Source organism: Scyliorhinus canicula, chromosome 9, assembly GCF_902713615.1.
Source record: "Scyliorhinus canicula chromosome 9, sScyCan1.1, whole genome shotgun sequence".
Classification (NCBI taxonomy): Eukaryota; Metazoa; Chordata; class Chondrichthyes; order Carcharhiniformes; family Scyliorhinidae; genus Scyliorhinus; species Scyliorhinus canicula.
This window is the reverse complement of record NC_052154.1, coordinates 151929124-151944854: the sequence shown is the minus strand read 5'-3', so window position 1 is coordinate 151944854 and position 15731 is coordinate 151929124. Positions and strand designations below refer to the sequence as shown.

Below are 15731 nucleotides of genomic sequence, written 5' to 3'. Positions count from 1 at the left end.
CGCTTTCTGTCGTCTTAAAAATTCTTGATATATTTATAAACTTCTGAACAGCTTTTGGATTTCTTTGTAGTGTCACATTCCAGGATATGAAGTCTCATAACGATATGTTCTCAACCAAGTGATCAATTTGGCCACTCTATTGGTCTGGTTTTGATTTCTGTATCAGGGCACTCAACTGCTCATTACTACTTTGCTCTGTGAGGCTCATTTATAATACCCAAAATGCTAGTGGCCTTTTTATCTACCTGCACTCAATTTTTAAGGGAATTATTCTGTTTGACTGTGCGTCTACATTGCTTTGCATCTTTTAGGTGTAGTGTACATTTTCTTTTTGTCTACTTTTTAGATGCACAATCATCACACTATACAGCGTTGTTCCCATTCTGTTGCTTTGTCTTTGTCCTCCTAAAAGTGTTCAGGATGTTCCAAAATGTAATCTGAGCCAATTGTACAGCTGAGCTTCAATGTAACTTGTTGAAGAAAACATTTGTTTTGAGATAGCCCCTTTCACGATCGTGTCAAATCTCTTCACAGTTAATGAAACACTTCTTAATGTGTAATTGCTATAGTAGAACAGTAGAACAGTACAGCACAGAACAGGCCCTTCGGCCCTCGATGTTGTGCCGAGCAATGATCACCCTACTCAAACCCACGTATCCACCCTATACCCGTAACCCAACAATCCCCCCATTAACCTTACTTTTTAGGACACTACGGGCAATTTAGAAGTAATGTGATCTATAAACTTGAGATTGTCTAAAGCTCTGCAACCCTCATTCTAATTCGGCCAAAATCCCACCACCGCCATTCTTGTTGACCGACATTGGCTTCTGCTCCGGCAGTTTTAAAATTCTCATCCTCTCCAAATCTGACTGCCTCTCTTAGCTCTCTTTCCTCCTTTTTAAATGATGTTTAAAGCAAAGCTCTTTGACCATCAGCCCTAATATTTCAACGGGGTCGCACACTTCCTGTGAAGTGTTATGGGATGGTTTACTGTGCTAAAGGCCCTGTCTAAACACAAGGTTTTATCATAAGACCATAAGGCATAGGAGCAGAGTTAGGCCACTCAGCCCATCGAGTCTGCTCGCCATTTAATCATGTTGATATTTTGCTCATCCCCATTCTCCTGCCTTCTCCCCATAACCCCTGATCCCCTTATTAATCAAGAACCTATCTATCTCTGTCTTAAAGACACTCTGATTTGGCCTCCACAGTCTTCTGCTGCAAAGAGTTCCACAGATTCACCACCCTCTGGCTGAAGAAATTCCTCCTCATCTCTGTTTTAAAGGAGATTGTCTGAGATTGTGTCCTTTGCTTGTAGTTTTTCCTACAAGTGGAAACATCCTCTCCACGTCCACTCTATCCAGGCCTTACAGTATCCTGTAAGTTTAAATCCACCGCTCATCCTTCTAAACTCCAACGAGTACGGACTCTGATTCCTCAAGTTCCTCACACAATAAGCTGTTCATTCCAGGGATCATTCTTGTGAACCTCCTCTGGACCCTTTCCAAGGCCAGCGCATCCTTCCTTAGATACAGGGCCCAAAACTGCTCACAATACTCCAAATGGGGTCTGACCAAGTCCTTGTATAGCCTCAGAAGTACATCCCTGCTCTTGTATTCTAGCCCTCTCGACATGAATGCTAACATTGCATTTGCTTTCCTAACGGCCGACTGAACCTGCACATTAACCTTAAAGAGAATCGTGTACAAGGACTTCCAAGTCCCTTTGTGCTTCTGATTTCCTCAGCATCTTCCTATTTAGAAAATAGTCGAAGCCTCCATTTCTCTTTCTAAAGTGCATAACCTCACACTATTCCACATTGTATTCCATCTGCCACTTCTTTGCCCACTCTCCTGTCCAAGTCCTTCTGCAGCCTGTCTGCTTCCTCAATGCTACCTGCCCCTCTACAAATCTTTGTAACATCTGCCAACTTGGCAACAGTGCCTTCCGTTCCTTCTTCCAGATCCTGTGGGAAATGCACCCCTAATTTGTGCACATGGTCACACAAACAGTAATCACAAAAAGGACCAGATAATCTGGTTTAGTTACATTGGTTAATGAATAAATATTGGCCTAGAAACTTTTAGATCCACATGAGCAATGTCTCAATATTACATCCCATTCGAAAGATGAGATTGAACAGAGCAGCACTTCCTCAGTATTCTACTGAAATATTGCACTTGCTTGTGCACATCTCTTATGGGATTTGAACCCATAAGCTTCTGATTCTGGCAAGAGTGTTCTCATCGAGCCACTCTATATTTTTGCTCAGTGACTATTATTTTAATTACCTTTTTCCATAGCTGGAGTTAATGCTTTGTTAATTTTTTTAAAATTATGATATACTTATGAAGTAATGTTTCCTTTGGTTCTAAGTAGTATATTCCCAAACTGCACCATTTTAATTAAGAATAAGTGCTGTGTAGTTCCATAATATGCTGTTTATCCACTGAATGTTAGCTATCATATGGGTATGGTTGCAGCACTTAGTCTACCAATCATCTGATGTAGTTTTATTATATTTTGTTCCCTCTGTAGCTTTTTGACAGACTGCGAGATGAACAGCCAGATTTCAAAGAGAAGGTTGTAGCAGTAAGCAGTGAATTGACCCAGCCAGAGCTTGGGCTTAGTCAGGCTGACAAGGAACTTCTGACATCCTGCATTAATATAGTCTTTCACTGTGCAGCCACTGTACGCTTCAATGAAACCTTAAAGTAGGTGTTTGCATTTTTTTTAATGTTCCTTTGTACTTGATAATTCACCAGTGGTGGACATTGCTGGCAAGGCCAATGTTTATTTATTGCCAAATTATACCTTGAGAAAGTGATAATAAACCACTGCAATCTGCAAGTGATCCTGCAGCACTCTTGAGGGGATGGAATTCCAGGATTTTGACCAACCACCATGAAGGATTGACTGATGTCTGTCCAAGAGTATATGGGGTGTGATTTGGATGAGAACTTGGAGGTGGTGGTTGTCCACTATGCCTGTATCCTTGTATTTCACGTTGCTAAAGGTTGGTTTGGGAGGGCACTGCACGGTTGAGACTCGGTGCATGCTGGCTGTGTGACATAGTGGAATGGGCAATCTGAAACTGCTGGACCTACATTCCTGCACACTTCATTCTCGGCACAAAGGTGCAGTGGTTAGCAGTGTTGCCTTACAGCACTGAGGACCCGGGTTCAATCCCAGCCCTGGGTCACTGTGTGGAGTTTGCACATTTTCCCAGTGTCTGCGTGGGTCCCACCCCCACAACCAAAAAGATGTGCAGGGTAGGTGGTTTGGCCATACTAAATTGCCCCTTAATTTGGGAAAACAAAAATTCCTTCTGTGCAAAGTAAAATGGGAAGCTTGTTTTAATGAGCAATAACATTGTTCGACTAATAAAACTTAAGCAGCACAGTCCTCTTCAAGCTACCGGTGTTGCAGGAATGTCTCCAGTGCCTGCTATATGGTCTCGTGCAGTGTAAGGCAGCACACAGTTTCAAATGTTACCAACCTTGGTGAATCTGGCAAATGCCTTTGACAGTAACACTACCTGTGCACTAAGCTGACTGCCCTGGTGCAGTACAGTAGATGATTTATATGACTCGCTGCTTTTCCCTTGTGTAATTTCCTATTGCCACCTTTATTGGACTGAATGAATTTTAAAAAGTCAGCAAGACAATATTTGATTTGATGTGAAAACCGGTATTATATAGAATTATAGAATTTACAGTTCAGAAAGAGGCCATTCGGCCCATCGAGTCTGCACCGGCCTGAGGAAAGGGCACCCTACCTAAGCCCACACCTCCAACCCATCCCCATAACCCCACCTAACTTTTTGGACACTAAGGGCAATTTAGCATGGCCAATCCACCTAACCTGCACATCGTTGGACTTGTTTGTTGAATAGATTTAATCTTTTTTTGTGCATCTACTGGTATATAGTGAATGAAATTTTCTTTACAAAAACCAGGAAAAGCTGTTTGTTGTGATTCTAACATAGTGGTGCCTTTAAGAGAGCTAAGTACAATTGAGGAAGGCTTGGAAATGTCCTGCTATCTCACCTTATAGATTGTCCTCAGATTGGGAAACCGGCAATCGGCGTGTCAACTTGTAACTGCTGTCATTTGTTGATACTTTATCAAAGACGATACTTGTGTAAGGGAGTTTCTATTCACCTGTCTGAGGAGAGTGAGTAGTTTCACAACTCTGACTTTTAGCCAACTCTTGTGTCCATCTATGAGTGGAATTTTTATTTCCGAATGAGCCAGTACTTTGTTGTCCAGTCAAACTTCTCAAACTGATATTTTATCTATAATATTGACATAACATCACTTCAAAATTTTGCAGTAGAGTGCGCAGATCTAATATAGTCAAATTTAATAGATTTACAGAAAAATGACTTGTGTTTAGAATCTTTTCAGATATTTATTCCAGAAAGTGGTGACTTTAACAGTGTTTCATGACATAAAATATATTCAACAAGCTACCTGTAGATAAATGTTAACCACATTTGGGTGGCTGGTAAACAGCTTGTTGTTTATATTAAACAAGTTTATAGTTCTAGTGACCTACCCAAGGTCACTGTGGCAGGATACTTGGCTGATTCTTCATTGTGCCTTCTGTGCACTAAAATTCTACATCCAAGAACTTTGATGCGTAACTCATTTGCTTGTACTCAAATAGTTTTGAGAATTTTTTTTTTTTCATTTTTACAATTTAAAATAAACTGATGGGAGATGAAATGTGAGACAAAGCTCTATCTTCTAATGAGCCTACTTTGTAAAGAATTGCCCAGTGCTCTTCAGCATTGGAATTTTGGCATGATGGATGTCGGGTATCTGATGACGATCTTTGTTCTTCCCTTACAGAGATGCAATGCAACTGAATGTGGTTGCTACCCGCCAACTTATTACATTTGCACAGTTGATGAAGAAGCTTGAGGTCTTCATTCATGTTTCCACCGCATATGCGCACTGCAATCGCAAACATATTGAGGAAGTAATTTATCCACCTCCAGTTGATCCTAAAAAATTGATTGAAGCTCTGGAGTACGTCTGCCGTCTTATTTCTTTACTTCACTATATTTATAAAAAATAATTAGTTCTCATTGATTTCTGCAAAGTTGATTAGTCGTTACGATTTCCTTCCCTCTCGCGTTGTGCAAAAAGGTTTCAACAGCTATTCGAAGTAGCTTTCTGTAGATAGAGAATATTTGATTATAAATTGCTTTTAGCTGATAGCTTTTATTTAAAAAAGGACGGCATGCCAGCACAGGAGATTAGCACTGCTGCCTCACAGCGCCAGTGACCTGTTTTTTAAAAAAAATTTAAGAGTACCCAATTATTTTTTTTCCCCCCAATTAAGGGGTCATTTAGCATGGCCAATCCACCTAACCTGCACATCTTTAAATTTGTGGGAGTGAAACCCACGCAGACATGATGAGAATGTGCAAACTCCACACGGACAGTGACCCAGGGCTGGGATTCAAACATGGGTCCTCAGCGCCGCAGTCCCAGTGCTGACTACTGCGCCATATGCCACCCCTGCTACCCGGGTTTGATTCTAGCCTTAGGTGACTCTGTATGGAGTTTGCACACTTTCCATGTGTCTGCGTGGGTTTCCCCTGGGTGCTCTAGTTTCCTTCCACAGTCCAAAGATGTGCAGGTTAGGTGGATTGGCCATGCTAAATTGCAACTTGGTGTCCAAGGATGTGCATATTGGGTGGGATTATGGGGATTGTGTGGGGAGTGGGCCAAGGTAGGGTGCTCTTTCGGAGGGTTGGTGCAGACTTGACTGGTCGAATGGCCTCATCCTGCAATGTCGGCATTCTATGGATTGTGTCACATGCAGCTAAGTACTAAATTTCAACACACTCTTGTGTTCCTGCACCTTTTGGATTTTTAGTTATAATAATTAGTCTGTGCAACTTTGTATTCCGCTAAATGGAGTACTTGCATGTTCTCTCACTTGAACTTCATTTGTTGCAGTCGTGTTCTTTCTATACCTGCTTGAACTTGTAAGGTTAATTTCAGTGGGTTTGGTGATTCATGTAAATGGGCCTCCTGATCAGTAATGAGTGCTTCTGATGTTTACTTTTGAATATAATTCAAATGTAGGCCGTAAGTTATTTTTGAAGGCTTTGCATTTTTCACTGTTATAAATTTTTCATAGGTGGATGGATGATAGTCTCGTTCAGGATATTACAAGAAAGCTCATTGGCGAGAGACCAAACACATACACCTACACTAAAGCCATGGCAGAATATGTTGTACAGCAAGAATGTGGAAACTTAAATGTTGCAATTGTCAGACCTTCTATTGTGGGAGCCAGCTGGAAGGAACCATTTCCTGTAAGTTTCGGAGTAATTTCTTAAAAGTTTAGACAGCAAAAATTTGAATACAGGTAACACGGTTAAACATTGTAAAATATTCCAAGTGTTTCATTGAAGAGATTTAGACAAAATTTGATTCTGAACTGAAGTGGGAGAGGGTAGGACAGTTTGGCAAAGAGAGAGATTTCAAGGAGTGTCTTAAAAGAAGAGAGTGCTGTAGTGGCAGACATGTTTAAGGCAGAAATTTTAAAGTTCAGGGAGGGAAGGCATTGTAGCCAATGATGCGAAGGAAATCTAAATGATAGACATGCTGCAAAACAGGGATGCCTAAGAATTGTGTTTTGCGCAGCTTAGACAAAAAAAACATAAGAGCCTTGCAAAGCTCATTCAAAGCTTTAATCCATGTTGCTGTTAATGTGCATATATGTTGTATTACAGATCTTCGTGCTGGGATTTGATAACCAATTAGGCACTTTGTTCAGCCATTTCTAAGACCAAAGCAGCAAGTGAGAAAGAAAAGTCAGTCAGTTGCCTGGACTTTATGGGTTAGATTGCCAAAGCATGAGGTCTACGTCCAGCCTAGTGGCTCCTGTACATTTGTGCAGTCACATTTTCAGGATTTGATGGAAGTTGACCAGTTGTCACTAGGTTAATCTTGCTGTGCCAGAGTAGTACAACCTGTTTGTGCAAGGCTACTTGTTGCTCAGGTTCCAGTATTTTAATGATTTATGGATTTAAGACTATTATGTTCCTTTTGACCCTTTCTGATATTGAAGGGTTTTTCAATAATCATTTTGATGAAGTTTAGGGGATGATGTTTAATCAGATGCACACCATGTTAACTGTGAGCATGTTCTAAACAATTTAAAATCTTTTCATCTCCTTTCTTTTGTCTTTGGTAAATAGGGTTGGATTGATAATTTCAATGGACCTAGTGGGCTTTTCATTGCTGTAAGTAATATTAATTTATGTTGTTTCCTTGACGCTCACATCTTTTACATAAAACGACCATCCATTGCGTACTGTGTTCAGTTACAAAATAAAGTGCTTGTATCTTATAACTCAATACCCTATTTGCTAATGCTGCTATCTAATATCCATTTCAGTATATCAGCTACTGTGCCAGTATTACTTCACATTGCAGGTCCTGGTGATCAGGGTTGTAATAGAGGGGCCTTGGCGAATGCTCTGGGACATGGACTCAAACCCCACCATGGCAGCTGGTGGAATTTAAATTCAATTAAAATAAAATCTGGAATGAAAAGCTAGTCTCAGTAATAGTGACCATGAAACCATTGTCAATTGCTTTAAAAGCCCATCCGTTTCACTAATGTCCTTCAGGGAAGGAAATCTGCCATCCTTGCCTGGTCCGGCCAACATGCCAGGTAATTCCAGACGCACAACAATGTGGTTGATCCTTAGCTGCCGTCTGAAATGGCCTATCAAGCCACTCTGTTTAAGGGCAATTGGGGATGGACAGCAAATGCTAGCCTTGCCTGCGACCCCCACATCCCGAAAGAATAAATAAAAAGTGTATTTTACTATTCTTTATTTGATATCTTTGTTTCACTATAGAATCTGGCAGTAACCTGTTAAAAGCTACTACGTGTTTTAGAAACTAGCTAACATGAAGATTGCGTTGCCTTCGTGAATTATCTGAAATGATTAGAAACAGAATCCATAATGCCACATTAATTAGACTAGGACCATGGTCAATTTAATTATGAAATTTCTTCAGCCATCTTTAATTTTAGATATGTATAAAGACAAGTTGCCCTTATTATTTTTCGAATGCTTATTTATTTCCCTGGGTTAATGGGTGCAATGCAGAAGGGCGGAGTTTGCTTTCATGGTGCTGCCAGTGACTGTACAGACATGGTTCTCTGCCCCAATTATCAATCTCCTGTAATATGAGCCACTGCTAGGGTGGCACAGTGGTTAGCATTGCTGCCTAGGGCGCTGAGGTCCCGGGTTCGAATCCCGGCCCTGGGTCACTGTCCGTGTGGAGTTTGCACATTCTCCCCGTGTCTGTGTGGGTTTCACCCCCACAACCCAAAGATGTGCAGGTTAGGTGGATTGGCCACACTAAATTGCTCCTTAATTGGAAAAAATAATTGGGTACTCTAAATTTAAAAAAAAAAATGTGAGCCACTGCTGCAAGCCAAGCTTTACATATATAGAACGTACAGTGCAGAAGGAGGCCATTCGGCCTATCAAGTCTGCACCGACCCACTTCCACCCTACCCCCGCAACCCAATAACCCCTCCTAACCTTTTTGGTCAATAAGGGCAATTTATCATGGCCAATCCACCTAACCTGCACGTCTTTGGACTGTGGGAGGAAATCGGAGCACCTGGAGGAAACCCACGCAGACACGGGGAGAACATGCAGACTCTGCACAATGTGACCCAGCGGGGAATTGAACCTGGGACCGTGGCGCTGTGAAGACAGTGCTGCCCACCTGTGCTACCGTGCTGCCCACCTGTGCTACTGTGCTGCCCTTGCGATGTTTCAGTGTGCATCTAGTATTGGGGATTGAGCCTGTCCTTGGGCACAGTGTGTGAGCTGATTGTTTTTGCCAAATTTGTTCCAGTTTGGATATGTCTTTCTATTGCTGAATACAAAGCCTGGGTTAGACCACACCTGGAGAATTGTGAGGTGCTCAGGGTCTTGCGAAGGATATATTGACCTTGGAGGAAGTGCAGCATAGATTTACCAGAATGCCTGGGCACCAAGTGTGAAATCTTGGGGGAATTAATCTGACAAACTATGGTTGTATTCTTTGCAGTTGGTGTGGGGTTCAGGCTGATTTGAATGACGTTTTCAAGATATTGAGAGGAATGGAGAGAAAAACTATTTCCATTGGTTGTGGAGTCCAGGAGTAGTGGGAATCATCTACAAATTAGTCAGTCTTTTCAGACTGGTAGAAATTTGGAAGTAACTCCTTTCTGCAAACCCTAATTGATGCTACATCAATTTTCTCGTTGATCGAGAATATATTAATGGATATATGGTAGAGGTGAGTGGAGTTAGGTCGTGGATAAGATATGGTCTCAATGAATGGTCGTCCAGGCTTGAAGGCCAAATAGCCTACTCTTGTTCATATGGTGCCGAGTTTAATTCAGTTTTACACTGTTTGTTTAAAGATACGCAATCAAAACATTCAAACACCCTCGTTGCTGAGTGCACTTCCAGGAAGGCTGCTAAAATTTATCTGACATAAATATATTATTCAAACGCTACCATTGTATTAATAACACAAGTACCAGCTTCTTCCTTGTATGCTCCCAGCACTAGCTATGGGCACAAAACAGAAAATTGTGCACAACTGGTTTAGCACACTGGGCTAAATCACTGGCTTTTAAAGCAGACCAAGACAGGCCATCAGCACGGTTCAATTCCCATACCAGCCTCTCCGAACAGGCGCCGGAATGTGGCGACTAGGGGCTTTTCACAGTAACTTCATTGAAGCCTACTCGTGACAATAAGCGATTTTCATTTTTTCATTTTCAACTCTATCTCAAATCCTGCGCTTGCATTGGTGATGTGTCTTTACAACTGCTTTTCTGTAACGTTTTAAAAGAACAACATTCAGCAGTTGTAAACTTCGCTTTGCTAATGCAGCACTATTGACTCGAGTAACAATATTATACGTTGACTAGTAACAATATTATAAGTTTGAGTATAAGAGCTTCAGAATCATGCTTTATTTCACCTCCACTGTATCTAATTGGTTTATTTTTCAGGCTGGAAAAGGAATCCTTCGCACAATGAGAGCGTCAAACAGTGCAGTGGCAGATCTGATTCCAGTGGATGTGGTTATAAACATGACTCTGGCAGCAGCATGGTATTCGGGTGTTCATAGGTACAGCAGGTGACTCCTCTTAAACATGATGTGGCTACTGCAGCTTTAATGGGGAAATTAATTCCGTGGCATGTATTCCCTGCTTGCCCCGTCTGTGTTGGGGGAAAGAAATGGGTTTCATGCCTGTTAAAAAATTCAGCCTTGGGAGTTTTGCCATTTTGTGCCTCCTTACCACAGGTATATGGAAGGTAATTTAGCCTTTTGAGCTTATTCTTACAATCATTTAGATCGTGGTTGACCTGTATCTTATCTCGCTTCTGTAACCATTAATAGCTTGGCTTCATAGAATTTTTACCTCCAACCTCTACAGCTTTTTGAGGAAGATATTTCCGCTACGCTTTGTGTGAAGTGCATCCTGACTTCACTCCGAATGGCCTAGCTTTAATTTTAAGGTTATGCCCCCTTGTTCAGGGCTCCCGAGCTGAGGAAATAGTTTCTGTGTCAATGCTGCCAACTCCTCCTATCATCCTAAACATCATCTAGATTGCACCTTCATCAAGGGAATATAAACCTAGTTCATACAACCTGCCTTCCTAATTTAACACTTTTAGTCCCATAAGAAAATGAAGCAGGAGTCTGCTCCGCTACTTAGTATGAGCATGGCTGATCTTCCACTTCACTGCCTGATCCCCATATCCCTTAATTCCCTGAGAGACAAAACGTCTCTGTCTCAACCTTCAACATATTTGACAATGGAACATTCACAATCTGACGGGGTAGAGAATTCCAAGGATTCACAATCCTTTGATTTAAAAAATAAATTTAGAGTACCCAATTATTTATTTTCCAATTAAGGGGCAATTTAGCGTGGCCAATCAACCTAGCCTACACATCTTTGGGATGTGGGGATGAGACCCATGTAAGCACAGGGAGAATGTGCAAACGCGACACTGACCATGACCCAGGCCTGGAATCGAACCTGGGTCCTCAGCACTGAGGCAGCGATGCTAACCACTGCTGCCGTTCTTTTGTTTCAGTTTGAACTTTTTATCCCATTACCCTGAAACTGTGCCACAATCTCTGACTACCATGTCAAACTCCTTCAGAATCTTGCATGTCACAGAGGTCATGGATATAGGTTGAGACAGTAGATTCAGAACTGAGATGAGGAGAAACAACCTCACTGAGGGTGGTGAATTTGTGGAACTTTCTGCCCTATAGTGCAGTGGAATCTCAGCCTCAAATGGTTTCAAGAAGGAAATATTCCTGATTTTTTTTAAAAACGGGTTAAAGGGGTATGGGCAGCAGGTGGAGAGGTGGATTTGAGACCAGAAAGAGATCAGGCATAATCTGATTGAATGGCAGAGCAGGCTTGAAGGGCTGAATTGCCTACTTCTCCTAATTTCTGTACTTCAATGAGATCACTTCTGAAGTCCATAGAATATAGGCACAATTTACTCAGCCTCTTATCTCAGGGACCAGTGAACCTTCGCTGTACCATCTCCAATGCAAGTGTGTCCTCCTTTACATATGAAAACCAAAACTGCACACAGTACTCCAGATATGGTCTCACCAAATCTCTGTACGATTGTAGCAAGGCATCTTTATTCCCGTACTCCAATTCCCTTGCAACAACGGGCCAACATTCCATTTGCCTTACTAATTGATTACTGTACCTTCATCCTAATTTGTTCCTTGTACATATAATACCTAATTCCCTCTGAACATTAACAATTGTAAGTTCCACCTCTTTTGAAAAAATATTCCCCTTTTTTACTCATCACCAAAGTGAATAACTTCACACTTCCCCAAATTATACTCGCCGCCATTTGTTGGCCATTAACTGAGCCTGTCTATATCTCCAATAAAAACAAAGTGTTGAAAAGCTCAGGTCTGCCAATATCTGTGGAGCTCCGGAGAAGAGTTATATTGGACTCGAAAGGTAACTCTGTTTCTCCCTCTACAGATGCTGCCAGCCTTCTGACTTTTTCCAGCACTCTGGTTTTATTTCAGCTCTCCAGCGTCTGCAGTATTTTGCTTTTATATTTCTTTGCAGACATTCTGCATTCTCTCCACAGCTTACCTTTCCGCCTAGCTTTGTATCATCTGCAAACATAGGTCATTACTCTGTGTCTTCATCTAAGTATTAATATATACTGTAAATAGCTGAGACCAGCACTGATCCTTGCGGCACTCCTATAGTCACAGCCTGCCAACTTGAAAGTGTCCCATTTATCCTTGTTACTTACTGTCTGTTAACCACAGCTCTTAGCAATGTTAATGTAGTACCCCTAACCCAATGAACCCTTATTGTTTTAATGAATTTAATTCCAAACATATTAAAAAGTACAAAAACACAGCAGTAACATTGTCAACACCCCCACATTTCACAGTTTGTGCAATCTTTCCCCCTTTTCACTGCCCCCCCGCGACAAACAATTCCTCAAACAATGTCATGATGTGTCTCGAAGCCCTCCGCTGATCCCCTCAACTTAAGCTTGATCTTTTCCAGCCGAAGGAATTCATTCTGGTTCCCCAGCCAGGCCGCCAGTCGATGCGGCGTTGCTGGCTGCTAATCCAACAATATCCTTCGCCGAGCAATTAGAGAGGCACAAGCCAAGGCATCTGCCGTCCCCTCCATTTGCTCCGGCATTTCCGATACCACAAAGATCGCCACCATTACGTCCAGCCTGACCACTACCCCACAATCTTCAATAGTGTCCTGAATACTGCTTCCCAGTATCTCTCCAACTTCTCACAGCTGCAGAACATGGTCGCATGATTTGCTGGCCCTCGCCCACACTTCTCACACTCGTCTACCTGCCCTTTAAGAACCCACTCTTCCACGCCCGAGTCATACAGACCGTGTGCACTAACTTAAAATGAATCAAGCGCACGAGGAGGTCAAATTTACTTTGCGCATCGCCTCTTCACGTTACCCATCCTATCTCTCTCTTCACTTCCACACCCCCCCCCCCCCCCCCCCCAAAACTTCTCTTATTTATTCTTGATCTCCTGCCCACCCCATCCATATCCAGGAGCAGCAACTGCTCCAGGGTATTCTCCAGCAGCTTGGGAAACCCTCTACAGTCCTTGCGCACAAAGTCCCTCACTTGCATACACCTGAATTCACTTCACTTTGGCAGCTCCACCCTCTCCTGCAGCTCTTCCAGACCTGCAAACTTCTCTCCCAAGTACAAATCCCTCACCCTCACCAGCCCTGCCTCCTCCACTTCTTATACATGCCATCTGTCTTCCCGGCTTAAACCTGTGGTTTCCACACAAGTGTCAGTACCGACAACCCCTCCATCTTAAAGTGTCTCCTCAACTGGTTCGGCACCCTAATTGTGGACTATACCACCGGGCTCACTGTATAACTCCTCGATGCCAACGGAAGCAACGCTGTCACCATGGCTCTCAGGCTGGACCCTCTATAGGACCCCTCCTCCATCCTAACACACTCTGACCCCTGCCCCTCCCACCAGCGTCTCACCTTCCCCATATTCGCCACCCAGTAGAAATGCAGTGGGTTTGGTAGCGCCAACCCCTTTTTGTGCCTATGCCTCTGTAACAGGGCCCACTTTAACCTTGGTACCTTCCCCGACTATATAAGCTTTGAGATCGCTGTGTCCAAGCCTTGGGGATAAACATCGGGAGGATCTGGAATACAAACAGGAACCTCGGCTGCACGTTCTTCTTGACCACATGGACCCTCCCCGAGAGTGTCAGGTCCAGAGTATCCCACCTCTCAAAAATCCCCCCTAACCTCCTCCATCAATGTTGTCAGGTTCCACTAGTGCATTGTCGACCACTTCTGTCATCTGGACCCCCCAGATACCTGAACCTATCCCTGGGTACCCTAAATGGCAGTGCCCCAAATTGATTCCCTGACCCGCCATATTCATCGGAAATGCCTCACTCTTTCCGACATTCAATTTGTACCCAGAGAAGGCTCCGAACCTCTCCAGTATGCCCATAATTCTCCCCATACTCTGTAGCGAGTCCGACACGAACAGCAACAGGTCGTCTGCATAAGCGACACCCGGTGTTCCCTACTCCCCCTCACAATCCCCTGCCACTCCACTGATCCCCTAAGAGCCATCGCCATGGGTTCTATCGTTAGCACGAACAACAGGAGTGATAGTGGACACCCCTGCCTCGTTCCCCTATGTAACCCAAAACTACATGAACTCCTCTCATTTGTCCATACGCTCGCCACTGGGGCCACGTACAACAGACCCATCCATGCCACAAACTTCGAGCCAAACAGGAACCATCGCAGGATTTCAAATAGGTACGTCCACTCCACTCGGGCAAAAGCCTTCTCCGCATCCATAGAGAACACCACCTCCGGTACCCACCCCTCCGGAGTCACAATCGCGTTTAACAGCCTCCTGATATCACTGGAGAGCTGCCTGCCCTTTACGAAGCCCATTTGTTCCTCAGCGACCACCCACGGAACACACCCCTCCATCCTCCCCGCCACTAACTTGGCCAAAGCTTTCACACCTGTGTTTAGCAGTGAAATGGGTCTGTATGACCCACACTCCCAACAGGTCCTTCCCCTTCTTCTCAGTCCCCGTACATTCCATGTTCGGAATCTTACCGGAGGTTTATGCCTCCACCCCCGTCTACCGTCCGCTATCGTCCCCTTTCGTCCCCTTCCGATTCTACCTCTTTGAAATTTGCCCTTAACAGGGCCCATCCAAGATGGCCCCCTTCTCCGCTCATGACCACCCTCCGCCTCCAACACTGCCATGCTGCGTTTCCTCTCCACCTCGTCACCCCCACAACCTCCTCCCCCACCTCACTTCCATTCACCAACATTACCTGCCAGAGTGGCAGCTCCTGCTCAAAGGCCTCTCCTACCTACCCCTCCTACCACTTTCCCCTCTTTGGTTTGTGAAAACGGCTGCCTGTGGACCCCACCCTCCCCCACACAAAGATGCATCCAAAACCACAGGTCACCCCCTCCAAAAAAAAAAAAACAGACAGGAAGGAGGGTGGCAGTTGCCCCCTTACAAACTTATAGCCCCTAACAAACAACAACAAAATCACCCAACCTCAAACCCCCCACAATACCTGCATCTTCCGACCTCTGCTATTCCAGCTCCTCCGCCTCCCATCAACAATTATAATCTTTATTGTCACAAGTAGGTTTACATTAACACTGCAATGAAGTTACTGTGAAAAACCCGTGGTCGCCACAATCGGGAGAATTCAGACCAATTCACCTAACAAGCACGTTTCAGGACTTGTGGGAGGAAACCGGAGCACCCGGAGGAACACTCACACTGGCAGAATGTGCAGACTCCGCACAGTCAGTGACCAAAGCCAGGAATCGAACCTGGGACCCTGGCACTGTGAAACACATTGAGAAAAGATTTCAAATCATTTTTTTGGAGTAGCATTTGGAAACTCTCATGTGATCATCATCTGGGATTACTCTGAGGAGAAACCCACAGACACTAATTTGGTTCAGGGCAAAGTCATCTTGACCACAGTGAACTTGTGTAGCCGGGAATCGAACCTGGAACCCTGGCTCTGAAGCAACAGTACTAACCACTGTGCCTCCACAATTTATTGTCTCTTATGAAGTCATTG

The 15731-nt window shown here is 43.6% G+C and overlaps 1 protein-coding gene across 4 annotated transcripts in view; it reads left to right on the top strand.

The window, feature by feature from the left end:
• far1 (fatty acyl CoA reductase 1) overlaps positions 1-15731 on the top strand; it is a 140422-nt gene that overhangs the window by 73764 nt on the left and 50927 nt on the right. For 2 of the 4 annotated variants that reach the window (XM_038807921.1, XM_038807920.1), the window contains exons 3-7: positions 2542-2717; positions 4860-5039; positions 6163-6340; positions 7229-7273; positions 10069-10187. In XM_038807921.1, coding sequence (XP_038663849.1) covers positions 2542-2717; positions 4860-5039; positions 6163-6340; positions 7229-7273; positions 10069-10187 — 698 coding nt within the window. Of the gene's footprint in view, positions 1-2541; positions 2718-4859; positions 5040-6162; positions 6341-7228; positions 7274-10068; positions 10197-15731 lie in introns of all 4 variants that reach the window. The other 2 variants (XM_038807919.1, XM_038807918.1) reach the window with 1 other exon arrangement.